This window comes from Caretta caretta, chromosome 1, assembly GCF_965140235.1.
Source record: "Caretta caretta isolate rCarCar2 chromosome 1, rCarCar1.hap1, whole genome shotgun sequence".
NCBI classification, from domain to species: domain Eukaryota; kingdom Metazoa; phylum Chordata; order Testudines; family Cheloniidae; genus Caretta; species Caretta caretta.
In genome coordinates, this window is record NC_134206.1 from 179,462,337 (window position 1) to 179,482,788 (window position 20,452).

The 20,452-nt window shown below is 39.0% G+C and overlaps 1 protein-coding gene across 23 annotated transcripts in view; it reads left to right on the forward strand.

Annotated features, from left to right (window-relative positions):
• The window catches only part of ROBO2 (roundabout guidance receptor 2), a 1,531,972-nt gene that overhangs the window by 1,362,691 nt on the left and 148,829 nt on the right, over positions 1 to 20,452 (forward strand). For 17 of the 23 annotated variants that reach the window (XM_048868811.2, XM_048868637.2, XM_048868676.2 and 14 more), the window contains 2 exons: positions 15,218 to 15,345; positions 18,817 to 18,828. In XM_048868811.2, the coding sequence (XP_048724768.2) occupies positions 15,218 to 15,345; positions 18,817 to 18,828 (140 nt within the window). The remainder of the gene's footprint in view (positions 1 to 15,217; positions 15,346 to 18,816; positions 18,829 to 20,452) is intronic. The other 6 variants (XM_048868646.2, XM_048868666.2, XM_048868740.2 and 3 more) reach the window with 1 other exon arrangement.

Sequence of the window (20,452 nt, forward strand, 5' to 3'; positions counted from 1 at the left end):
ATGGGGAATAACAGTTAAGATCTCTAACCAAATATGGCCTTACTCAAATCATGACTCTGCTCCTTCTAATCCTTAGAACAGGAAGGGGGAAATTGTTATTGTTTGAGATTCTTTGGTGGAGGGGTGACATTTGTTTGGCTTTCTATTTAACAAAAAATTGAATAGAGTTTGTGCAGTGTTTCGTGTCTTCACATTTCCTAGTAAAGTCTAAGAGAGCAGCTGCATAGCCTATAATTATGTAGCAAGTAATACAGGATTTTTTTTTCCCTGAGGAAGTGAAGAGATTTTCAATTACAAGTTAAAATTTATGACACGCTGTAATAACTGTTTAAACCTTTCACACAGAAGAAGATAGCAATGCCAGCTCTTCATGAGGGTGAGACTTGCTCAGAGAATGTATTTTACAGTTGCCTTAAAAAATGTCTTAAGGAGCAATCACATGGGTTTTTGTTTGTTTGTTTGTTTCTTGTATTCTAGCACAGAACAGCTGGTTGAGCTCTGTAAAGACATCTTTAATAAAATTACAACCTGGACTTGTATTTACAGACACTGTCTGAGTAGATGAGCATTGTACTAAGGAATGAAAAGTGGCAACTGCACCAGCAGAAAGAGTTATTTATTTTAGATGCCATCCACACAATGAGAGAAGGTAGACAGGGAAACCTTAAATTATACTTCAGAATTAAAGTGGTATGCAGTTTACACAAAGTGCATTGCTAAGTGTTATGAGATTGAGGGTTATTATATGAAACAGCAGAGAAAATCATGAAAAGCAGAGGTATGGTTTGTTATTTACTTAAAATTGACAATGTTCATTTTAGAAATTATTTTGGAAAAATGCATGCATCATTTTCTGTTGTTAAAGGATAATCTCTTGTGCTTTTATGTTAAAAAAGGCATTATTCAAACCTCTGATTTTGTATTTAATTTGATTCATGGATTCATAGATACTAAGGTCAGAAGGGACCATTATGATCATCTAGTCTGACCTCTTGCACAACGCAGGCCACAGAATTTCACCCATCCACTCCTGCAAAAAACCTCTCATCTATGTCTGAGCTATTGAAGTCCTCAAATCGTGGTTTAAAGACTTCAAGGAGCAGAGAATCCTCCAGCAAGTGACCCTTGCCCCATGCTACAGAGGAAGGTGAAAAACCTCCAGGGCCTCTTCCAATCTGCCCTGGAGGAAAATTCCTTCCTGACCCCAATATGGCGATCAACTAAACCCTTGAGCATATGGGCAAGATTCATCAGCCAGATACTACAGAAAATTCTTTCCTGGGTAACTCAGATCCCACCCCATCTAATATCCCATCACAGGCCACTGGGCCTATTTACCATGAATATTTAATTACCAAAACCATGTTATCCCATCATACCATCTCCTCCATAAACTTATCGAGTTTAATCTTAAAGCCAGATAGATCTTTTGCCCCCACTGCTTCCCTTGGAAGGCTATTCCAAAACTTTACTCCTCTGATGGTTAGAAACCTTCATCTAATTTCAAGTCTAAACTTCCTGGTGGCCAGTTTATATCCATTTGTTCTTGTGTCCACATTGGTACTGAGCTTAAATAATTCCTCTCCCTCTCCGGTATTTATCCTTCTGATATATTTATAGAGAGCAATCATATCTCCCCTCAACCTTCTTTTGGTTAGGCTAAACAAGCCAAGCTCCTTGAGTCTCCTTTCACAAGACAAATTTTCCATTCCTCGGATCATCCTAGTAGCCCTTCTCTGTACCTGTTCCAGTTTGAATTCATCCTTCTTAAACATGGGAGACCAGAACTGCACACAGTATTCCAGGTGAGGTCTCACCAGTGCTTTGTATAACGGTACTAAAATTGATGAAGCAATTGTTGAAGTGAGAGCAATATCAGCACCAACTTCAGTCATAAGTGATAATTTAGACTTAATTAGAAGTTCTCTTTTTGTTCAGGTAAGAATTTGGCTACATTTTGGCCTCAACTATAAAGCCCATGCAGCAGAGGTATCCATGACACATTTTTAAATCTAATATCTTTTTTAGTGCTTGCACATAATTTCATACACATTCTGTGGGCACAAATTCCACCAGTTAGATTTCTGATTTGCATGCAGTGTCAGGTAGAAAACTAGTTTCCAGGATTAGCACCTGTAATTTCTGTGGGCACAAAACTGCAGGTACAAGATTAGATTTTAAAAATCAGCCCTTTAGTGTCCACAATAGTAGGACTCTTCAGAAAGAGTTTCAGATAAGACTTGTATCAGTTCTTTTAAATGAATAAAAGTCAGAAACTTCCATTTTTAAAAAGGATTTAGGTAGGGCCTGATCCCAAGCACTTATCTTTCCCTTTGACTCCAACATCTCTCAGGATCAGATTTTAAAAGCTGTTTCAGTAAGCAGGTAAGAAACTGTGTAATTGTGAATTCTATTGTACAAAAGAAGCACTACATAACAACATTTATATTTTGTGGATGGAACAGTGAGGTATTTAACTGCAGCCTCCTCTAGATACAACCAAGGGGAGAATGACCTTTCAATGAAATATGAGTTAATAACACTACAGTGCTGAGTGCTTTGGTCGAGTTAATCTTAGTGCAGATTGTAACAAAATGTAGTCTAATGTGTACTGAAAATTAATTAGGGGAAAGACTGTTTTAATGGTGTGATGGATCTAATCTTTGGTTACATCAGCAAATTTCTATTGCAATTAATAACAATTAACCGTACTAAATAAAGGAATCAGGGGGGAAAGGTTTGTCATATTAACTGTAGCACTCACACTATATCACCTTACGTCCATTGTGTTTTCCATTCTCAGCATTTTGCTTCCTAAACTAACCATCAGGGAGAGACTGACTCCCTTTATGAGAAGCATAGGGGAGAAAACAGGATGTTCTTAATAGCTTGTCAAAGAGAGATAGTAAAAGAAAGAAATGTAATGTGCTATTTGTATACTTATGTGCAACTGGAGAGACTAGAGGCAGTGTCCAGAGGATGTTGTTGTCCAGAGTTAAATACAGCACATGGCTGGTATATGTTGGTCTATAATGTAACTTGTGGGTATTTCATACAACCTAACAGATCAAAAGTAGAGAGGTCCCAGACCTGCAGTGCAAACATGTTTATTTGCTGCTATCCTAAAACAAGTCAAGTCATTTAAAACTGGGGGAGCAAGGGGTGTCTTATATATAATTCTTAACAAGTATCAAAGTGGTACCCCACTCACCATGATTCTCTCCTGTTGGCCCTTCCCCTTCACCTGAGGATTGATTCCCCCTCTCCTTTGTATTTAAGAGTCAACAACCCTCCAGAGAGGTGAGAAATGGAGTTGATACCTCTCAGAGGTGGTATTATTTCAAACTGTCTGTTTGCAGATTCATGAAGACAATCCTGCATTGATGTGATTCAAGTCTGAAAGAATTTATTTACAACCATGTGGCTACAGACTTAAAGTAATCCTGTCAACCGTCAATTTAGTCCAAAGATGCTTTAATTTTGTCACATGGACAACTGGTGTTCTGTGGAGCACTTCCTGCTTCCCCACTGAAAGCTGCTTGGTCACAGATGGTTTTTGGTTTTTCCACTTTTTAATCCTTTTAAAAATCATGAATTCTTAAATTCTGTTGAAATTGATAATGTTCTGGAACAGCATTCCAGCCCAGTGCTATTCCCTTCAAGCATTGATTCTTCCTTTATAATTGTTCTGGTTTTTATTGGATATTAAATAAATGCTGTTGAAAACACAGTGATGTAGAATTGCATTCAAATTAAAAATTCTTAATATGACCTGTTCCAGTCTATTACCCTATGTAATATTGGGAAATTTTGGCTATACCAAACTAAAAAGCTTGGTAATTGGATTGTTTGTAACATTTGCTTCTAACATTCAGAAATGTTGAGCAGGTTCTCAGAGTTCATGCTAAGGAAGCCTGCCTTTATGACATTTACTGCCCACTTTCAAGGACATGAAGTAATTTGGGTTTCTGATAAATAATTACACTGCTGGGGTTGACTAATAAGACCATATATATTTTTTTTTATTTTGTGTGGGGAAACAATTGCATGGAAACTCTTTCAGAAGAGAAAGAGAAATAAGATGAAAAGGAGTACTTGTGGCACCTTAGAGAATAACAAATTTATTTGAGCATAAGCTTTTGTGAACTACAGCTCACTTCATCGGATGCATTCAGTGGAAAATACAGTGCGGAGATTTATATACATAGAGAACATGAAACAATGAGTGTTACGATACACACTGTAACAAGAGTGATCAGGTAAAGCGAGCTATTACCATCAGGAGAGCGGGGGGCCATTTCCAGCAGTTGACAAGAATGTCTGAGGAACAGTGGAGGGTGGAGGGGGGGGAATAAACATGGGGAAATAGTGTTCTCCAACTGGTTTTTGAATAATTCTTGAAGTCTGATTTGTGTCCATTTATTCTTTTACGCAGAGACTGTCCAGTTTGACCAATGTACATGGCAGAGGGGCATTGCTGGCACATGATGGCATATATCACATTGGTAGATGTGCAGGTGAACGCGCCTCTGATAGTGTGGCTGATGTGATTAGGCCCTATGATGGTGTCCCCTGAATAGATATGTGGACACAGTTGGCAACGGGCTTTGTTGCAAGGATCGGTTCCTGGGTTAGTGGTTCTGTTGTGTGGTGTGTGGTTGCTGGTGAGTATTTGCTTCAGGTTCGGGGGCTGTCTGTAAGCAAGGACTGCCTGTCTCCCAAGATCTGTGAAAGTGATGGGTCATCCTTCAGGATAGGTTGTAGATCCTTGATGATACGTTGGAGAGGTTTTAGTTGGGGGCTGAAGGTGATGGCTAGTGGCGTTCTGTTATTTCCTTTGTTGGGCCTGTCCTGTAGTAGGTAACTTCTGGGTACTCTTCTGGCTCTGTCAATCTGTTTTTTCACTTCAGAAAGTGAGTACTGTAGTTGTAAGAATGCTTGATAGAGATCTTGTAGGTGTTTGTCTCTGTCTGAAGGGTTGGAGCAAATGTGGTTGTATCGTAGAGCTTGGCTGTAGACAATGGATCGTGTGGTGTGGTCTGGATGAAAGCTGGAGGCATGTAGGTAGGAACAGTGGTCAGTAGGTTTCCGGTATAGGGTGGTGTTTATGTGACCATCACTTATTAGCACCGTAGTGTCCAGGAAGTAGATCTCTTGTGTGGACTGGTCCAGGCTGAGGTTGATTGTGGGATGGAAATTGTTGAAATCATGGTGGAATTCCTCAAGGGCTTCTTTTCCATGGGTCCAGATGATGAAGATGTCATCAATGTAGCGCAAGTAGAGTAGGGGTATTAGGGGACGAGAGCTGAGGAAGCGTTGTTCTAAGTCAGCCATAAAAATGTTGGCATACTGTGTGGCCATGCGGGTACCCATAGCAGTGCCGCTGATTTGAAGGTATACATTGTCCCCAAATGTGAAAGTAAAACTATTTCCCCATGTTTATTCCCCCACCCCATCCCCTGTTCCTCAGACGTTCTTGTCAACTGCTGGAAATGGCCCACCTTGATTATCACTACAAAAGTCCCCCCCCCCCGCTCTCCTGATGGTAATAGCTCGCCTTACCTGATCACTCTCGTTACAATGTGTATAGTAACACCCATTGTTTCATGTTCTCTGTGTATATAAATCTCCCCACTGTATTTTCCACTGAATGCATCCAATGAAGTGAGCTGTAGCTCACGAAAGCTTATGCTCAAATACATTTGTTAGTCTCTAAGGTGCCACAAGTCCTCCTTTTCTTTTTGCGAATACAGACTAACACGGCTGCTACTCTGAAACCAGAAATAAGATGGATTCTCCACAAACTGGAATTAGGACCAGTAACCACTAGCTCATTGGTACCGTTGGAAGGTGGGACATAGGGAGACTTCCTCTCTTATTTTAAGTATGTCCCCTCCCAGTAAAGGATATGAAGGATGAGCACCTCATTAGAAGAAATTAGAGTTTGCCCATGAAACCACTGCAGAAGAATTTTTGTACTGTAAGAACCAACAAACCTCTGACATGTGCCAGCTCCTGTTGTTAGGTCTTGTGCTGAGACCAGTTCAGCAATTGCGAAACAACTGATTTTAATAACATGATTTTGAGTTCAACTATAACATCAAAAAATGCTTGAATTAGAACATTAACATAATTTCCTCTTTAGTGACCACTTTATGCTTTGTTCTTGATTTACAATAGAGATTAGAAAATATTTCAGTTAATTTCACTGACAAGACTACTATAGTTAATCATCACACTTAAGGCAAAGAAACATAGACTAGCCAACACAAATTTTGTTCATGTCAGAATGTTAACAAGCAGCATGTTCAGATTTCTAGAAAATGCTTCTTTTAACTGTATAGAAGCATGTTTAGTGAATTCAAGATGCTGAACTTGGCTCAGGCTTGGTTATTGGATTCCAGCCATTGCTGTATCCTCTTTTTTTTTTTTTTTTAATTTATAAGCAGAAATTGACATAGAAGAGTATTTCCCCCCTTTTTTAAAGTGAATTTTGTGGCTGTGAAAAGTACAAGATTGACAACCCTGAGACTTGAGAGTCCTCTGTTGACAGATGAATTATGACATGGGCAGCAGTAATGTCCCCAGTGCCTGACAAATGCATTTCAACTCTCATGTAAAGAACCATTTCAGAGCGAGAAGGATAGGTCTCCATGCCAATTCATTATAGGTATATCTAGGCTCCAGCTGAGAGCGAGCCTCCGAGCCTGGGTAGACAGACTTCTGGTAGTGGGGCTCATGCTAATGCGCTAAAAATAACTGTGTGGATGTTGCAGCACCAGGGAAAGCATGGACCACCCTGGGTCTGAGCATGGATAGCTAGGCTGAGCTGCTGCTGGTGCCACAAAGCCACAAGTCTGGCTCGCTCCCAGCAGCAGTGTACACATACCCATAATGAATTGGCGTGGAGACCTACCCTTCTTTATATCAATGGTCCTTTACATCAGCATTGAGGTATATTTGTCAGGCACTGGGGACATTTGTATTGCTGCTGACCATGTGGCCTCTTATGTCAGACTGCTAACAAGGATGACAATTGGTTCTGATTTTTCTGGCATGGAAAACTGTCTGTCAGGAGCTGAAGTGAGACCACATAGGTATTTCATTTAGTCATCAGGTGGTAACAATTTCCAGTCAATACTGACCTTATCTGTAACTGAAAAGGTAATGTAGAGGTGAGGTGAATGACTCCATATCCTTTTAATAAGACCTTCAGCCATTTAGTCAAACACAAACATTTGGTCCTTTGTATACATTTTGGTGTTACAGATTTACTTCATTCTCTGTGAGAGAACTTCTTTGTGTACAAGAATGGCATCCTGACTCTCTTCTTCCTCACATCCCTTCTGAGCACCTAAACTTTAAGGCTACCTTTCCAGCATTGATCACGTCTGTCATAACCATATGGGTAGCCTAAATTCCTTCTTACCTGTAAGGGGTTAAGAAGCTCAAGTAACCTGGTTGGCACCTGACCAAAGGAACCAATTGGGAAAAAAGATACTTTCAAATCTGGTGGGGGGGAGAGGTTTTGTTTTGGGTTCTTTGTTTCTGTGGTCGTTCACTCTTGGGACTAAGAGGGACTGGACATCCATTGTTCTAAGACCCAGGAGTTTGGGTCTGTAGTCCCTTTGTAACCAGTTGGTGAGGATATATGCTCAAGAAAGAAAACTTAACACGCTTCATTTGTCTTTTGCTATGAATTATCTTTTCCATTCTTTACCCTTTTTTATCTATAACCATCACTTTTGAATTTTGTGTTATTTAGATTTTGAGCTCTCCATGATGTGTACATACATATATATGTGTGTGTGACTTATGGCTCTGTATAAGTATCAATAACAAAAGAATCCATTGCTTTCAGAGAAAAATCACGTGTTACTTCAGAACTTGAAGCAATTATGCACAATGAATGTAACTGTTAGAGTTTAATATTATTTTAACGTATTTCTGGCCACTCTATCAACCAAAAGCATGTGTTGGTTTAAGGCATAGTGAGCATGTGGTTTTGTACTTTATATTGCTGCAATTAATACTGTAAATGGTACTTTAATTATAAAAATGTGCTGATAGCAAACCATAAATGTTTTCAGATGAAGCCAAAAAATTCTTTCCAAGTGTTTAATGTGCCAATAGCAGATGTGAATAATAACTTATGCCGCTTAGCTCTGTCCCTGGTCCAGATCTTGGGCCCTACTGTGGCCACTTCACATGGTTTGCAAGTGAAAAACCACCAGGAAGCCATTTTAAATAGCTACCTGAGGATTTCCATGGCATGGTGAATTCCAGGGTGATACAGAAAAAGCATATCAGATCCTATACTGCGTATCTACCCTGCCGCTGGTGTAGGAGGCATGCCCAGGGACAAGGGAGTGTACAGCTAGCCACTTTGTGCAGCAGACTGCCATGGTACACCTGCCCTCAGGACGCATTGAGGGCTATTATCGGCTGGCTCAATTTAGAATGGTCCTGAGTTGACTCTAAGATGCATCTCAAAACCACACCAGCACCTGGGATCCCCAGACTCAAGGATACATAAAGGTTATTTAAAGCTCTGTGTGTGTGTGTGTGTTTTATGTTTATATATACATACACCCACATAAGAAGGTAAGTTAAAGCATATATAAACTGTCAGCACACTATTGTACAACTGTCATTTATCAAAACCAGCAACAATGAGTGCATTCATATATGCCAGAGACTGCTAAATTTCACAGTCAGAATCACCCAATTTCTATTAGAATTTCCTCACCAGCAATGTTTTTTCATCTGCACACTTTCTCTTTTTTCTCGTTTATTAAAGCCAGACCCATTCTAACTGTGACTTGTAGAACAGGAAAAATTTTATGTGATGTTTTAAAGTGGCTGTTTTGTATCCACACATATATCTTATATATAACTCACTTCTGTGCTGCCTTCAGATTTGAGCTCCCAGACAGCAGCTGCAGAGCTGCCTGCAACCAAGGGGGGTTCTCAGAGGTGGGTCTTACCCAGCCCCAGGAATCTCCTGCTAGGGTGTCCCCAGACCTGCCCCTCCCTGGTTGCTGTTCCAGCGCTCAGGGGCTAAAGGGGCCTTGGGCAGGCTGTGCGGGGGGACCAGGCTCTGCCCTCCCAAAAGTGATGACCCCCCCCATCCTGTGACCCTCACTTCTGCACTGCTGCTGGTGCCATTTAGCTGCCAAGCTTTGAAGGCAGCACCACCGCCAGCAGCAGCGCAGAAGTAAGGGTGGCAGTCCTGCAACCTCCCATGACTCCCTTTTGGGTCAGGACTCCCACGGTTACAGCGCTGTGAAATTTCAGATGTAAACATGTGAAGTGGTCGGATGTGGTGGAGCACACCTGTAATCCCAGCTTTCCATTATAAATTAACTTCATTTTCTTGGAACTTTTCTTTTTCGCTAGTTAATTAGCCTGACCAAAAAAACCCAAAAAACTGTAGGCTTATAAAATGGAGCAAAATATCTCAATTTTTGTAGTAGCTACAAGAAGTCTGCACACACACTTTCTTTTTAATAAAGATAATGTCACAAACATACTTTGGAAAAAAATCCACAGATGGCATGAATGGTTGTGACTTCATTTAAGTCAGTTTCACTAATTTGCACCAGTGAAAGATTTGGTCCTTCCTCTTGTAAACTGCTTTCTGCAGAGGCCATGACTTTCTATGGGCCACATTTGGAGAACTGTGTGAATGCTAAAATTCATGCCCATTGATGAGTCTTATCTGAATTCACAATTGCAGTGATTGAATACACAGTCAAAGGAAATGCACGCTCACATCACCAGTTAGACATTTACCAGGCCATCTATGAGTGTAATGACTGCAGCTGCAGACACAATTGTGCTAATTGTGCATGCAAAGTAGGCATGTAAGCACATGTGTATTTTCTATGCATGGACATTGTTGGAAATCTTGCCTTCAATGTGTTTTGTAAAGCACTGTGTACATTTATTACACTCTAATGAAAGAGAAGATAGCAAATCCAAAAACCTTCAGTTTAACAGTCACCAACACAGCATTTGAATTATCAAAAGTTTTATCATTTCAGTACATTATCTCTTTTTATTTGTTAAGTGCAGACAGATGATTGGGTACTGAACAAAACACAAATAAAGTTTAGAAATGGGGCAAAACCATGAGCAGCGGAGAAGAAAAATAATTTAACTCAAGATTTTTTATTTTTTTATAAATTCAAACTAGTGCATGACAGTAACCTCAATATATTAACTATTTTTAAGCATTGTAGATTAATTTGTTTTGTTTTATTTATTATTTGGCGAAACAGATGGTAATGGTTTTGTCACAGTTTTCTTTTCTTTTTCTTTCTTTTCTTTTCATTTCCCCACTTTGTCACAGCTGGTTACCAATCAATCTCAATTCACGGTACAGTGATGATAGCACATGTTGTCCGGGGGCCAAATCTGATTGGGTTGCATTTTTTCAGCAGTGTTTCATATCAGAAAAAAACATGTCTGCATGGCAGGGACTGTCAGCACACTATTGTACAACTGTCATTAATCAAAACCAGCAACAATGAGTGCATTCATATATGCCAGAGACTGCCAAATTTCACAATCAGAATCACCCAATTTCTATTAGAATTTCCTCACCAGCAATGTTTTTTCATCTGCTTGCTTTCTCTTTTTTTCTCATTCATTAAAGCCAGACCCATTCTAACTGTGACTTGTAGAACAGGAATAATTTTATATGATATTTTAAAGTGGCTGTTTTGTATCCACACATATAATGACTGCTTATTTAAAAATCCTCTCTCAACTCAGTACTGATGGCTGAAGAGTAAGCTAGAGTGAAAGGTTAAGTACCTCAAACTGTTTAACAAAAGAACTATTTAAAAGCTATTAGATGACAGTAAATACATATAACTACACATTAGGGGCTACACATTATAGTTAATTTTGGCGTCAGCTTGGGTAACAGCCAGTAATATTCAGGTAGTATATTGAAAGGTGTTTCTTGACACTATGCATATTGTGCAAGCATTGGTTGTGACTCCGTAGTTAATTAAGATTGAGCTGATTTTTTTTTCCTTAACACCGAGATTCAGCCTTTTTGCTATACACAAGGACAATGTATCATCCCCAAATTTACCCTACTTATTCTCTGAGTACAGAATGAATGTTCTAACACTTTAAAAGTTCTTCCCTTAATAAGTTTGAGATACAATTAATTTTAAAATGGGTGCTATAAGAAATTTAGCCTTCATTATCAGACCGTTTTCTGCCCTGAATGATCTTAATAATGGAGTAACCCAGACCCTGCAAACTTTTCATAAAGTTAAAGCTCCTTGAAATCTTATGTATGGGCTACATTTGAAGAATGATATTGTAATTAAGCTAAGTTATTGTATTTACTTGTTGTATTTAATTAGATAGGGTTGGGTCAGTGACTCAGGCCATTCTTAACTGGAGCCATGATGGAATCAATCATCATTGCGTGCTAATATTTTGTTGGTAGAAATGGATCAGTGACATGAGGAAGTCTGTGTATGTGTCAAGAGTTTTCACTGATAAATCACTTGGCTGCTAGTTGTTCCTATTAAATGTGATGTCACTGCATGCTATCAAATGAAGTACCAAATTCCCCAGTCTGTGCTGTCATCTTTGCACTGCTCCAGGTTTACACACACACACACACACACACACACAGTTTAAAATTGATGCTATGTATCTTCAGTTCACTAAAGATATCACATGGTAGCATTCTCTTTGGGGCTCTAGGTTATTGTTCATATATGATATTTTAAATGTTTAAATACTTGTAATATACCATTCATCAATAGTAAGGGACAGGGGTCCAGTTCTCGTGTGTTAGAATGGACTATCCCAGAGCCTTCAGAACCTTAAGGTCTGAGCATGGCCATAATTTGGTCAGGTGTGATGCTCCAGAGGGTCAGTGACATGAATACAGCTGCAGGGGATCTTGCCTGCAAAGTTAGATGCAAGCTTTTTATAATAGAAGATGCTGAATTTTCGTACTGGGAGAAGGCAGTTTGAATTGGTTAGATTGTTCACCATCCACAACAGTTCAGTGGGATATGACTTTACAAAGACCATGGTGGAGGAGAAGAAAGATTCAATGTCCCCACCCCTTATTGCACCGGGTCATTTGTGCTGCTGTGAATCAGATTCAGAGCCAATTTTCCTTCAGACTCCTTACCGCCTGCTTCATCTGTCAAAGTTTATCATTTAACTGTGGTGATTTGTGCGGACAGTGTGGATGGAACAGATGACTGAGGGCCATTGCATCAATGTTTTAGGACAGCAGATGGTTGTAATGTCCCACGAGTGCCTCCATGCACTGGTCTAGTTGCTAGATGGCATGCTCTTTCAGCATGGTCCAGAAACCCACTGAGGCCCTGGCGGGTGGGCAGGCAAGAAGGCCTGGACCTCAGTTTGAAGTAATTGATGATTGGATCTTGATAGGGACATGTTTACTCTACCCCTCAAGTGTGTGATTAAGGTTGTGCTCTAGTCCTGCGTTCTGGCATGCCAGGCTGCTGGCTTTTTCACCTAGTAGCCTTTGCACAATCTGCATGATGGACAGGTGCAAGCATAAAGGCTGCTGAGGCTTACAAGGCAGCTGGCTGGCATGCCAGGACCAACACATCCATGAGACGAAGAGGAGCAAGTCAGCTGCAGCCCACAGCAGACTGCAGAGTTGTGTCCCAGACTGCCTGCATTAGAGTTCAAACAGTCAGTTAGGCACAGTCCTGCTGCCTGTCTGGTTTTAGCCCAGCAGTGGTGAAAGTGCCACTTGGATGTTATCTTGCCTTAAAAAACAAACAAACAAAAACATTTCAGCAAAATAAATGGCCAGTTGCTGCCCCGCACTGTAGGTTTTTTTCCTACCCTCACCTAATCTCTATGTGGTAGCAAGTCTTAATTTCAGAATATTTTACAGGAACTGAATGTGGCCCCACGTGTCTTACTCCTCTAGAGCTGGCCCTATGTCAAGGAAATAAGTATTCTCTCTTGTCTGTAGCAGTTTGTTTGCCAAAGACAGTAGCTTCTCCATCAGTATAAGAAATAGGTGTTGTATTCTTGTGATTTTATGGAAGTTATTGTTTCCATTTGCCTTTCTCTCCCTATGAAACCAGTGATTTCAATTTGCCATTGACTGGTGCAGCACAGTGTGCAAAATTACATAATTCAGTGCAACATCCCAGAAGAAATGTGCCATAATAACTGCATATAGCTTTTAAACGCATATTTACAATAGCTTAGTACTGCTCAAGGAACGGAGGGCCAGATTCTCCGCTGTCATAATTTTTAACCTCAGTGGAATTATGCCAACAGCAAATATGGCTCTAAGTTTCTGGAATACACTGCAGCACCCTCCCGCTTTTCCCTCTGGCATATCATTTATGCATCAGATAAATCTGAAATACTGAATAAAAGTACACCAAAATATGATTCCTAAATAAATGACAAGTACTTATACACCATCCTGCACACCAGTAATAGAATGGTTAGCGTCAGTTGTTCTTTTTGTTATTTTTATATGGCTTCTTACCTAATGAATTTATTATGAAAGGGAATGATCTCAGATCACAATAAAAGGTCTGCAGAATATGAAATAAGGGGATTCTGATTTTTAATTCTCCCTGAAACTATTCATTTTAATTGATAATTTGAGCTTTACTTAGCAAAACTGATCTTTTTACAGTATTTCAACATGTAGAACTCATGGGTTAATGTTCCAGTAATTTTGTTAGTATAGTGTTTAACATCCCAGTAGCTTTACTATATATTGACTGCATCTATTACAAGTACAAACTAAAAAATTAATAACAATACATAATAATTAGCATGTACACAAAAATTAACATCTGGGGTTCTGAAATGGTTTACAAGTATTAATAACTTCACTCTCACATTACACAACCTCACAATACTCCAGAGGGAAGTAGCTGAATTATGCCCTGATTCAGCAAAACATTTACACATGTGCTTAAATGCCATTTAAATTATGTCAGTGCTTAATTTCTTTGCTGAATTGGGACCATAGTCTCCATTCTACAGATAAGTAAATGGAGGCAGAGTGCAACTGAATCATTACTCAGGGTCACACGGTACGTCTTTGAAGATCTAGGTATAAGACTCAGCTCCCTCTAGGTCCAGTCTGGTAGTTTAGTCTCAAGAGCATCCTTCCCCCTTAGGGTTGACAAATCTGCAACTGAATGTTATGGTCACAATCAGTTAATTTCAGGTTGTTAGTAGGGTTGTTATCTCCAAACAGAATGTTTATTCAAGGGGACTATTTCAGGAGTAAAATATACCTCATAAAAATCGTTGTGGGACTTAGAGTGCCCATTGAAATCAGTAAAAGACAAAGACTCTCATTGATGTCAATGGATCAGGCCCTAAAACATCCATAATATTTTATCAAGTGAGTGTTTTTCAGGATGACAGCAATTGAAATCTGAATATCTTTCAGAATTTCAGTTAAAAAAGAAAGCTTTACAAATGAATGGTCACTGCATACTGAAGTATGCATACTGTGCAGATACATTCTGAATAGCTTTAGAGCTAGCATAAGAGTAAGTAACAACAAGAAAGAAAAAACAAAAGGAAAATGTTTGTTTCTTCTTTGTTAAAAAAAAAAAGAAGTAAAGCTCCTCTCCCTATTCTGTTAAATTATTACATTGTGCTTCTGGGAAACTTATGTGTCTTGCATACAAACTGTCACTTTGCAAAGCCTGTGTTTACAATGTACATTGTGCATAAATGAGTGCAATGTAATTTCCTGTCCCACCCTCCTTCAGGGGCTGACAATTTTTACTAGGGACCTGTTAGGGGAAAACTGTTTTTAAAGCAGCAGAAGTAAAATATGCAGCTCATGTAGTTAAAGCCATGATAAACCTAAGCTGTCATATATTGATAACTGATGCCTGATAGCTTAATTTTATCATATTGCTCTAGATCAAGGGCAGAGTGAGTGATATTATTAATAAAGCCCTAATACTGAGTGAACATAGCAATACTAATTTTATGGCTGTAAAGTTTTTAACTAATGCATAGTGCAATAAAAATGTCATGAAGATGAATGCCTGGTGGAATTATCTAACTCTAGATAATAAATTATCTTCCAGAGATATATCCAAGATAGAATCAGATTGGTAAACTCCAGGTGAGAAATTTTGCCATGTCTATCGTCAGCTACATAACGTCTTTCCTTTTCCTTATTTCTATAATGCAGATATGACATCAAAGATGATTACACCTTGCGCATTAAAAAGGCCACGAGCACAGACGAGGGAACCTACACATGCATTGCTGAGAATCGAGTTGGAAAAGTGGAGGCCTCTGCTACCCTCACAGTTCGAGGTGAGTGCTACAGTACGTGAGAGAGTGTCATGTTTCAGTGTCATTTTCCTACACAGTGGGCCAGATCCTCACCTGGAATAAGTTGGCCTAGATCCATCACAGCCAATGGAGCTATACTGATTTTCACCAACAGTGAAATCCTTGTCCCATTGAAGTTAAGGGCAAAACTCCTATAATGGAACAAAGATTTCATCCCAGCTGAGGATCTGTCCCAGTATTTGTAACTGAAAGCATGAATTCATATGTATGTATGAGTCTAGTTGTAGGTTTTATTGTATTTTCTCCCCTGTGTAGACTGTTTGTCTATGTTCCTTTCTGTAATAAAATTAGAACAACTTAAGTCAATGTATATTTATTAAAAAGAAAAGGAGTACTTGTGGCACCTTAGAGACTAACCACTGCTGTAGCTCACGAAAGCTTATGCTCAAATAAATTGGTTAGTCTCTAAGGTGCCACAAGTACTCCTTTTCTTTTTGCGAATACAAACTAACACTGCTGTTACTCTGAAACCTGTATATTTATTTTATTTTTTAAATTTTGAACATTTCATAATGGAGCCATCTGCCATTTATTTTCACATGACAGACTAGTACCATCCCAAGAAATAAGAGACTTGGTTAAGTATAATAAGTTAAAGCATAACATTTTCCTCTGAAAATGCCTTTGGACACTGGTACCCACCTAATGTTTACATACTGTAGTTGGATGTCTACATACTATAGTGAGGAGGTTTAAAATCCCAGCAGCCTAATGAGTTTGTAGAAAGTACTTTGTGACAGTACATACGGAGATGTTAAATATTATGGAGAGAGAGGAAAAAATATGAAAACATATTTTCATAAGAGTATATAAAATATAATAGTTAAAATATTGTTTGTTTCATTCAAAAAAGGATAAGCTGCAATTTTGATACAATCGGTATCACACAGACACTATTTCACAGTTTATTGGTGCATGATGAAGGGTTTCAGTAGAGCTGTGAAAGGTTAATAAAAACATTTTTAGCTTCATCTTCTCTTACCCCCCTCCCATTAAATCAAATGTTCAAAATCTCTATGGATTGCTTTATTAGAACAGGGGTCAACTGACCCAAGAGGCCGACTTCCATTTCCATCCATTTAATTCATGGACACAGTTCAGTTTAATTTGCTGAATTCAAAGAAAAAAAGTCACCCAGTGGCTTTGCAAGGGGGGAGATGTTAGTATATAACAAAGAAAAGAGAGTATTGTGATAATCCATCTGCTAAAATATTGCCATAATGTCATTTTAGATAATAAGTGATAATGTGGCTTTCTTGTTGTAAGCTGAAAATGGCTTTACATGTTATTTGTTTGTGATGAGGATTGTTCTTCCATTTTGTAATTTGATAGAAATAGGCACAAGAATTAACTCTCAAAAAGTGTGCATTTCCTTTGTCACAGAAGGAATCACAATACCCAATAAATCTGGCCATTAGTTTAGTGGCCTTAAAGTCTCCTAGAACTGTGTCCACTGTATACATTATCGGGTCAAGCCTTTCTTTTTACTAACCTAGCCTTGTGATATGAGCAGTGGCTAGAACAAAGCAAAAATCCTCTGAACTGGAGCTTGAACTTGACCAAATTAAGGTGGAAAAAGGAAATATATAATTTAATCGATTTTCCTACACTCAAGAAGATTTCCCATTATCTTTTCTTCTTGGCTTTATAATCTAAAGGCCATAGGCAGAGTGTTTATTCAATACAAAAAAGCCACTATATTACAAGCATATTAAACATTCAGGATGTGACAGAAAATGAGAAAAGCTAAGAAATTCAGTGTTGAATGCTCGGCACTCTAGGCTGTTTGAAAACAAGGAACCCCTAAGAAAACTTCCTTTCATTTCAAAGGGATCAGGATTGGTCCTATTTTAATTAATGAAGGTCTTAATCCTGAATTACCAAACTTTTGTCAGCTTGTGTCATTACTGTATTTAATATAAAGTTATTATTTGAAATTACCTTACTTTCATCATATTCACTTTGTCCCATGAAAAGGGGGGAAACAACTCACATGCTTTAGAATTTACTGTGTGGGGTGGCCCTAATTCTGTGTAACCTACGTGTCCATTGAAAACCCAGTGCTGAAGTTACATGTGCATGTGCGCACACATACGCAACCTGCCTGCCACAGTTTAATACCCAGCTCGCATCCATGGCTCCATTTGACCTCATTAGCCACAGGTGATGGCAGAATTTGAATTCCCTGACTGTACCCTCAGCCCTGTGGTTCGGAAGTTGCAGTTCTGTTCTGCCTCTTGTCTTTCCAGTACACGAAATGGGAGGATATTTCATATTGCTGAAACCCATGAAGCCTAACAAAGAGAGGAGAGGATGGATGGTGGCATGCGCTGAAGTGTGTAGCAGATAGGAAATGGTTAAAGGGAGTGGTTGTTATGAGAGACAGGGCTTAGGTCATAGGAGGGGTGAAAACTGAATAGGCCTGAACGGTACTTTACATGGGGGCTCTTGAAAACAGATTTGACCCTGGTCTCTGAGCCTAAATGAGCAAATGAAACTGGTTGCTTATACAATCTTGTAGCTCCTCAGTGGGTAACACTCATTCTATTGCTAAAAAAAGGTAAATTTCATCTTCCCAGATTTTAATCTCAAGTGAATTTCCTGTCCAGATTTTAAGCTCCTCTAAAAGGGATGTCTGTATTTTAATAACAGCGAGCCTGACAGCCCTCTCCCCAACTCAAGTGCAATGAAGAGCTCCTACTATAATCAAGAAATCACTTGTTGCAGCAACTGCTTTCAATCTCAATATAAGTCTGAAGCAGAATTAACCTGTCAATCATTCAGCAGCAATTTTTTAGGAAGTAGAAGTTTATCTAAGCAGTAATTTGGGCGGCTCTGAATTGAAATCTCTGTGGCCATTCCAACCTATTTGTTATATTTTCATCAGCCCTGTCAGTGAAGAAAAAGTGATGTGCTGTAAGCTTTCATGGATAGGAAAATGGTGTCTTGGGCTTTTCTCCAACTCTTACTGCAGTACTGACTGGCCATGCTTAAAATTCAATTGGTATTTAAATCAGACAGTGATGCCTTTCATTTATTGGCATGACATTTGCCAGTCTGTGGCTTGAATGGATGTATTCATCAGGGCCTAGAAGTTTGTGCTAATGCAAAGCTATTTTACTTCAATCAAGCATTAACAGTGATACTTGATGACGACATATGAACCTATCAAAAATGTTTCTCAGATGATTGGTTCCAGCCAGCTTATTCAGAAGCTGTGTAACTGCTGTCTCAAAAAAAAATGTAATAACAATAACTCTCAATTAAACAATAAAGTCGGGCCTCTTACTTACACTGACATTGGTGAGTTTAGAGATCGCTGGAGTGTCCATAGTTAAATGTAACATTACATGTCATGCATTCTGACAGATTTTCTTTTCTTTTTTTTAATTTCTTTTTTATGTTCTCACCACACCATTGTAATGTCTACAGCTCGCCCTGTTGGTAAGTAACCATCCTTCTATCCATTTTCGCATGGCTTCATGCAATGCTTCATCTTTCATTTGCAGCAGCATTGGACTGACTTAAGCACTGATCATTAATAATAGTGTTTAATAGTGCTAACTTTCTAATGCTAGCCAACTGATTTTGACTGGGCAAGAAGTGCTATCTCTGAATTTTTTATTACTTCTAGAATATCATATGTAATGGCATTTGACAAATCACTAACAAATCAACAATTATATCACAGAGGGGTGGGGTGTTAATAAGCCAAAATTACAATAGGGTAATTCTTAACAGTTTGTGGAGGTGTGTTAAGGACTTGACACAAAGGCCATTGAAGTCAATGAAAAACTCCTATTGATTTCAAATGGCTTTGGATCAGGCACTAAATGAGCAACCCATTTTTTTTTTTATGACGTAAAGAAAGAAGCACATACTTTGCATGTCCTGTGTCTTTTGTACCTGTGTAAAATCTTTGAAACATTATAGTGGATTGTAACCCGGTCTTGAATTGAAGAGAGGATGGAATGGATTCCCCTTCGTGTTGGGGGAGTTCTTCATCCTTCTGTTTTGCCTTTGGAGTGCACAAGATGGCCGCAAATGAAAATAGTGTGCATGTTAATACAATGTGCATAGGAAGGCTGGCCCTGGATCACCATTTGCACTTTGAATATCCCTTCAGCAAATTCAGATCCTGGTGATTTCTTTCAAAACTTTGGTTAAATTTTAAAGATAGAGCAAAATGAAAAAGAAGCTTGTCACTCACTGAAACTTATTCTTGTACTGAAAAATATTCCAAGGAAATACATTTTCTTTTGTTGTTTTCATTAATGGCTGTGCACTCCATGCTCAGGGGGATTTGCTAGACATTTTTTTCCACATAAATTACAATTGTGAATGTCATAGTTGGTAGCTATGTTGTTTTTTAGAATAATGATTTAATTGTTTTAGCCTTTTATGTAAAGAATTGGCTTCACTGCAGTGTCAGCTGGAGTTATCTATACTCAAGCGTAGCTCAAGTGAGAGTGGTCAGACAGCAACAGTTTGTATTAGCAGCTCAGAGTAGCTGAGCTCCCACTGCACTCGGCAGCGCTCGAGCTTCCACAAACACCCCTTGATGGGCCAGCGAGTTTAAGGTTAAAGCACCACTTGACTTGAGCTACAGATTTTTGTGTGTGTATGGGCTTCGGTTAGGGAACGACACTTGTTATATCTTGAGCTAATGCTGTTGTGAAGATAAACCTTTAGCATCAGAAATTAGTGTTTATGTTAATAAACACTCCTGAAAGGTACAATCCTTTACTCAGGCAAAATTCTCATTAGCGTTGCAACTGAGTATGGTTTGTAGGGTTTGACATTAAGTTTGTATACACAATTTGGAATTTCTTAAGCTGACTCTGAGCCTGATTTACACAAATGACCTCAATTAAAATCAATGCAATTACACCACTGTGAAAATGGAGTAAAGTTGCTGTGAATTGGGCCCTTTGTTTGGGAGACGACTGTGACTCAGGCCTGGTCTACACTAAAAAAAAGTTTACCCAGCTGTGTTGCTCAGGTGTGTGATACACAACTCTGAACGACATAGTTAAGCCAATCTAACCCCCCTTCCCCCCCCCCCCCC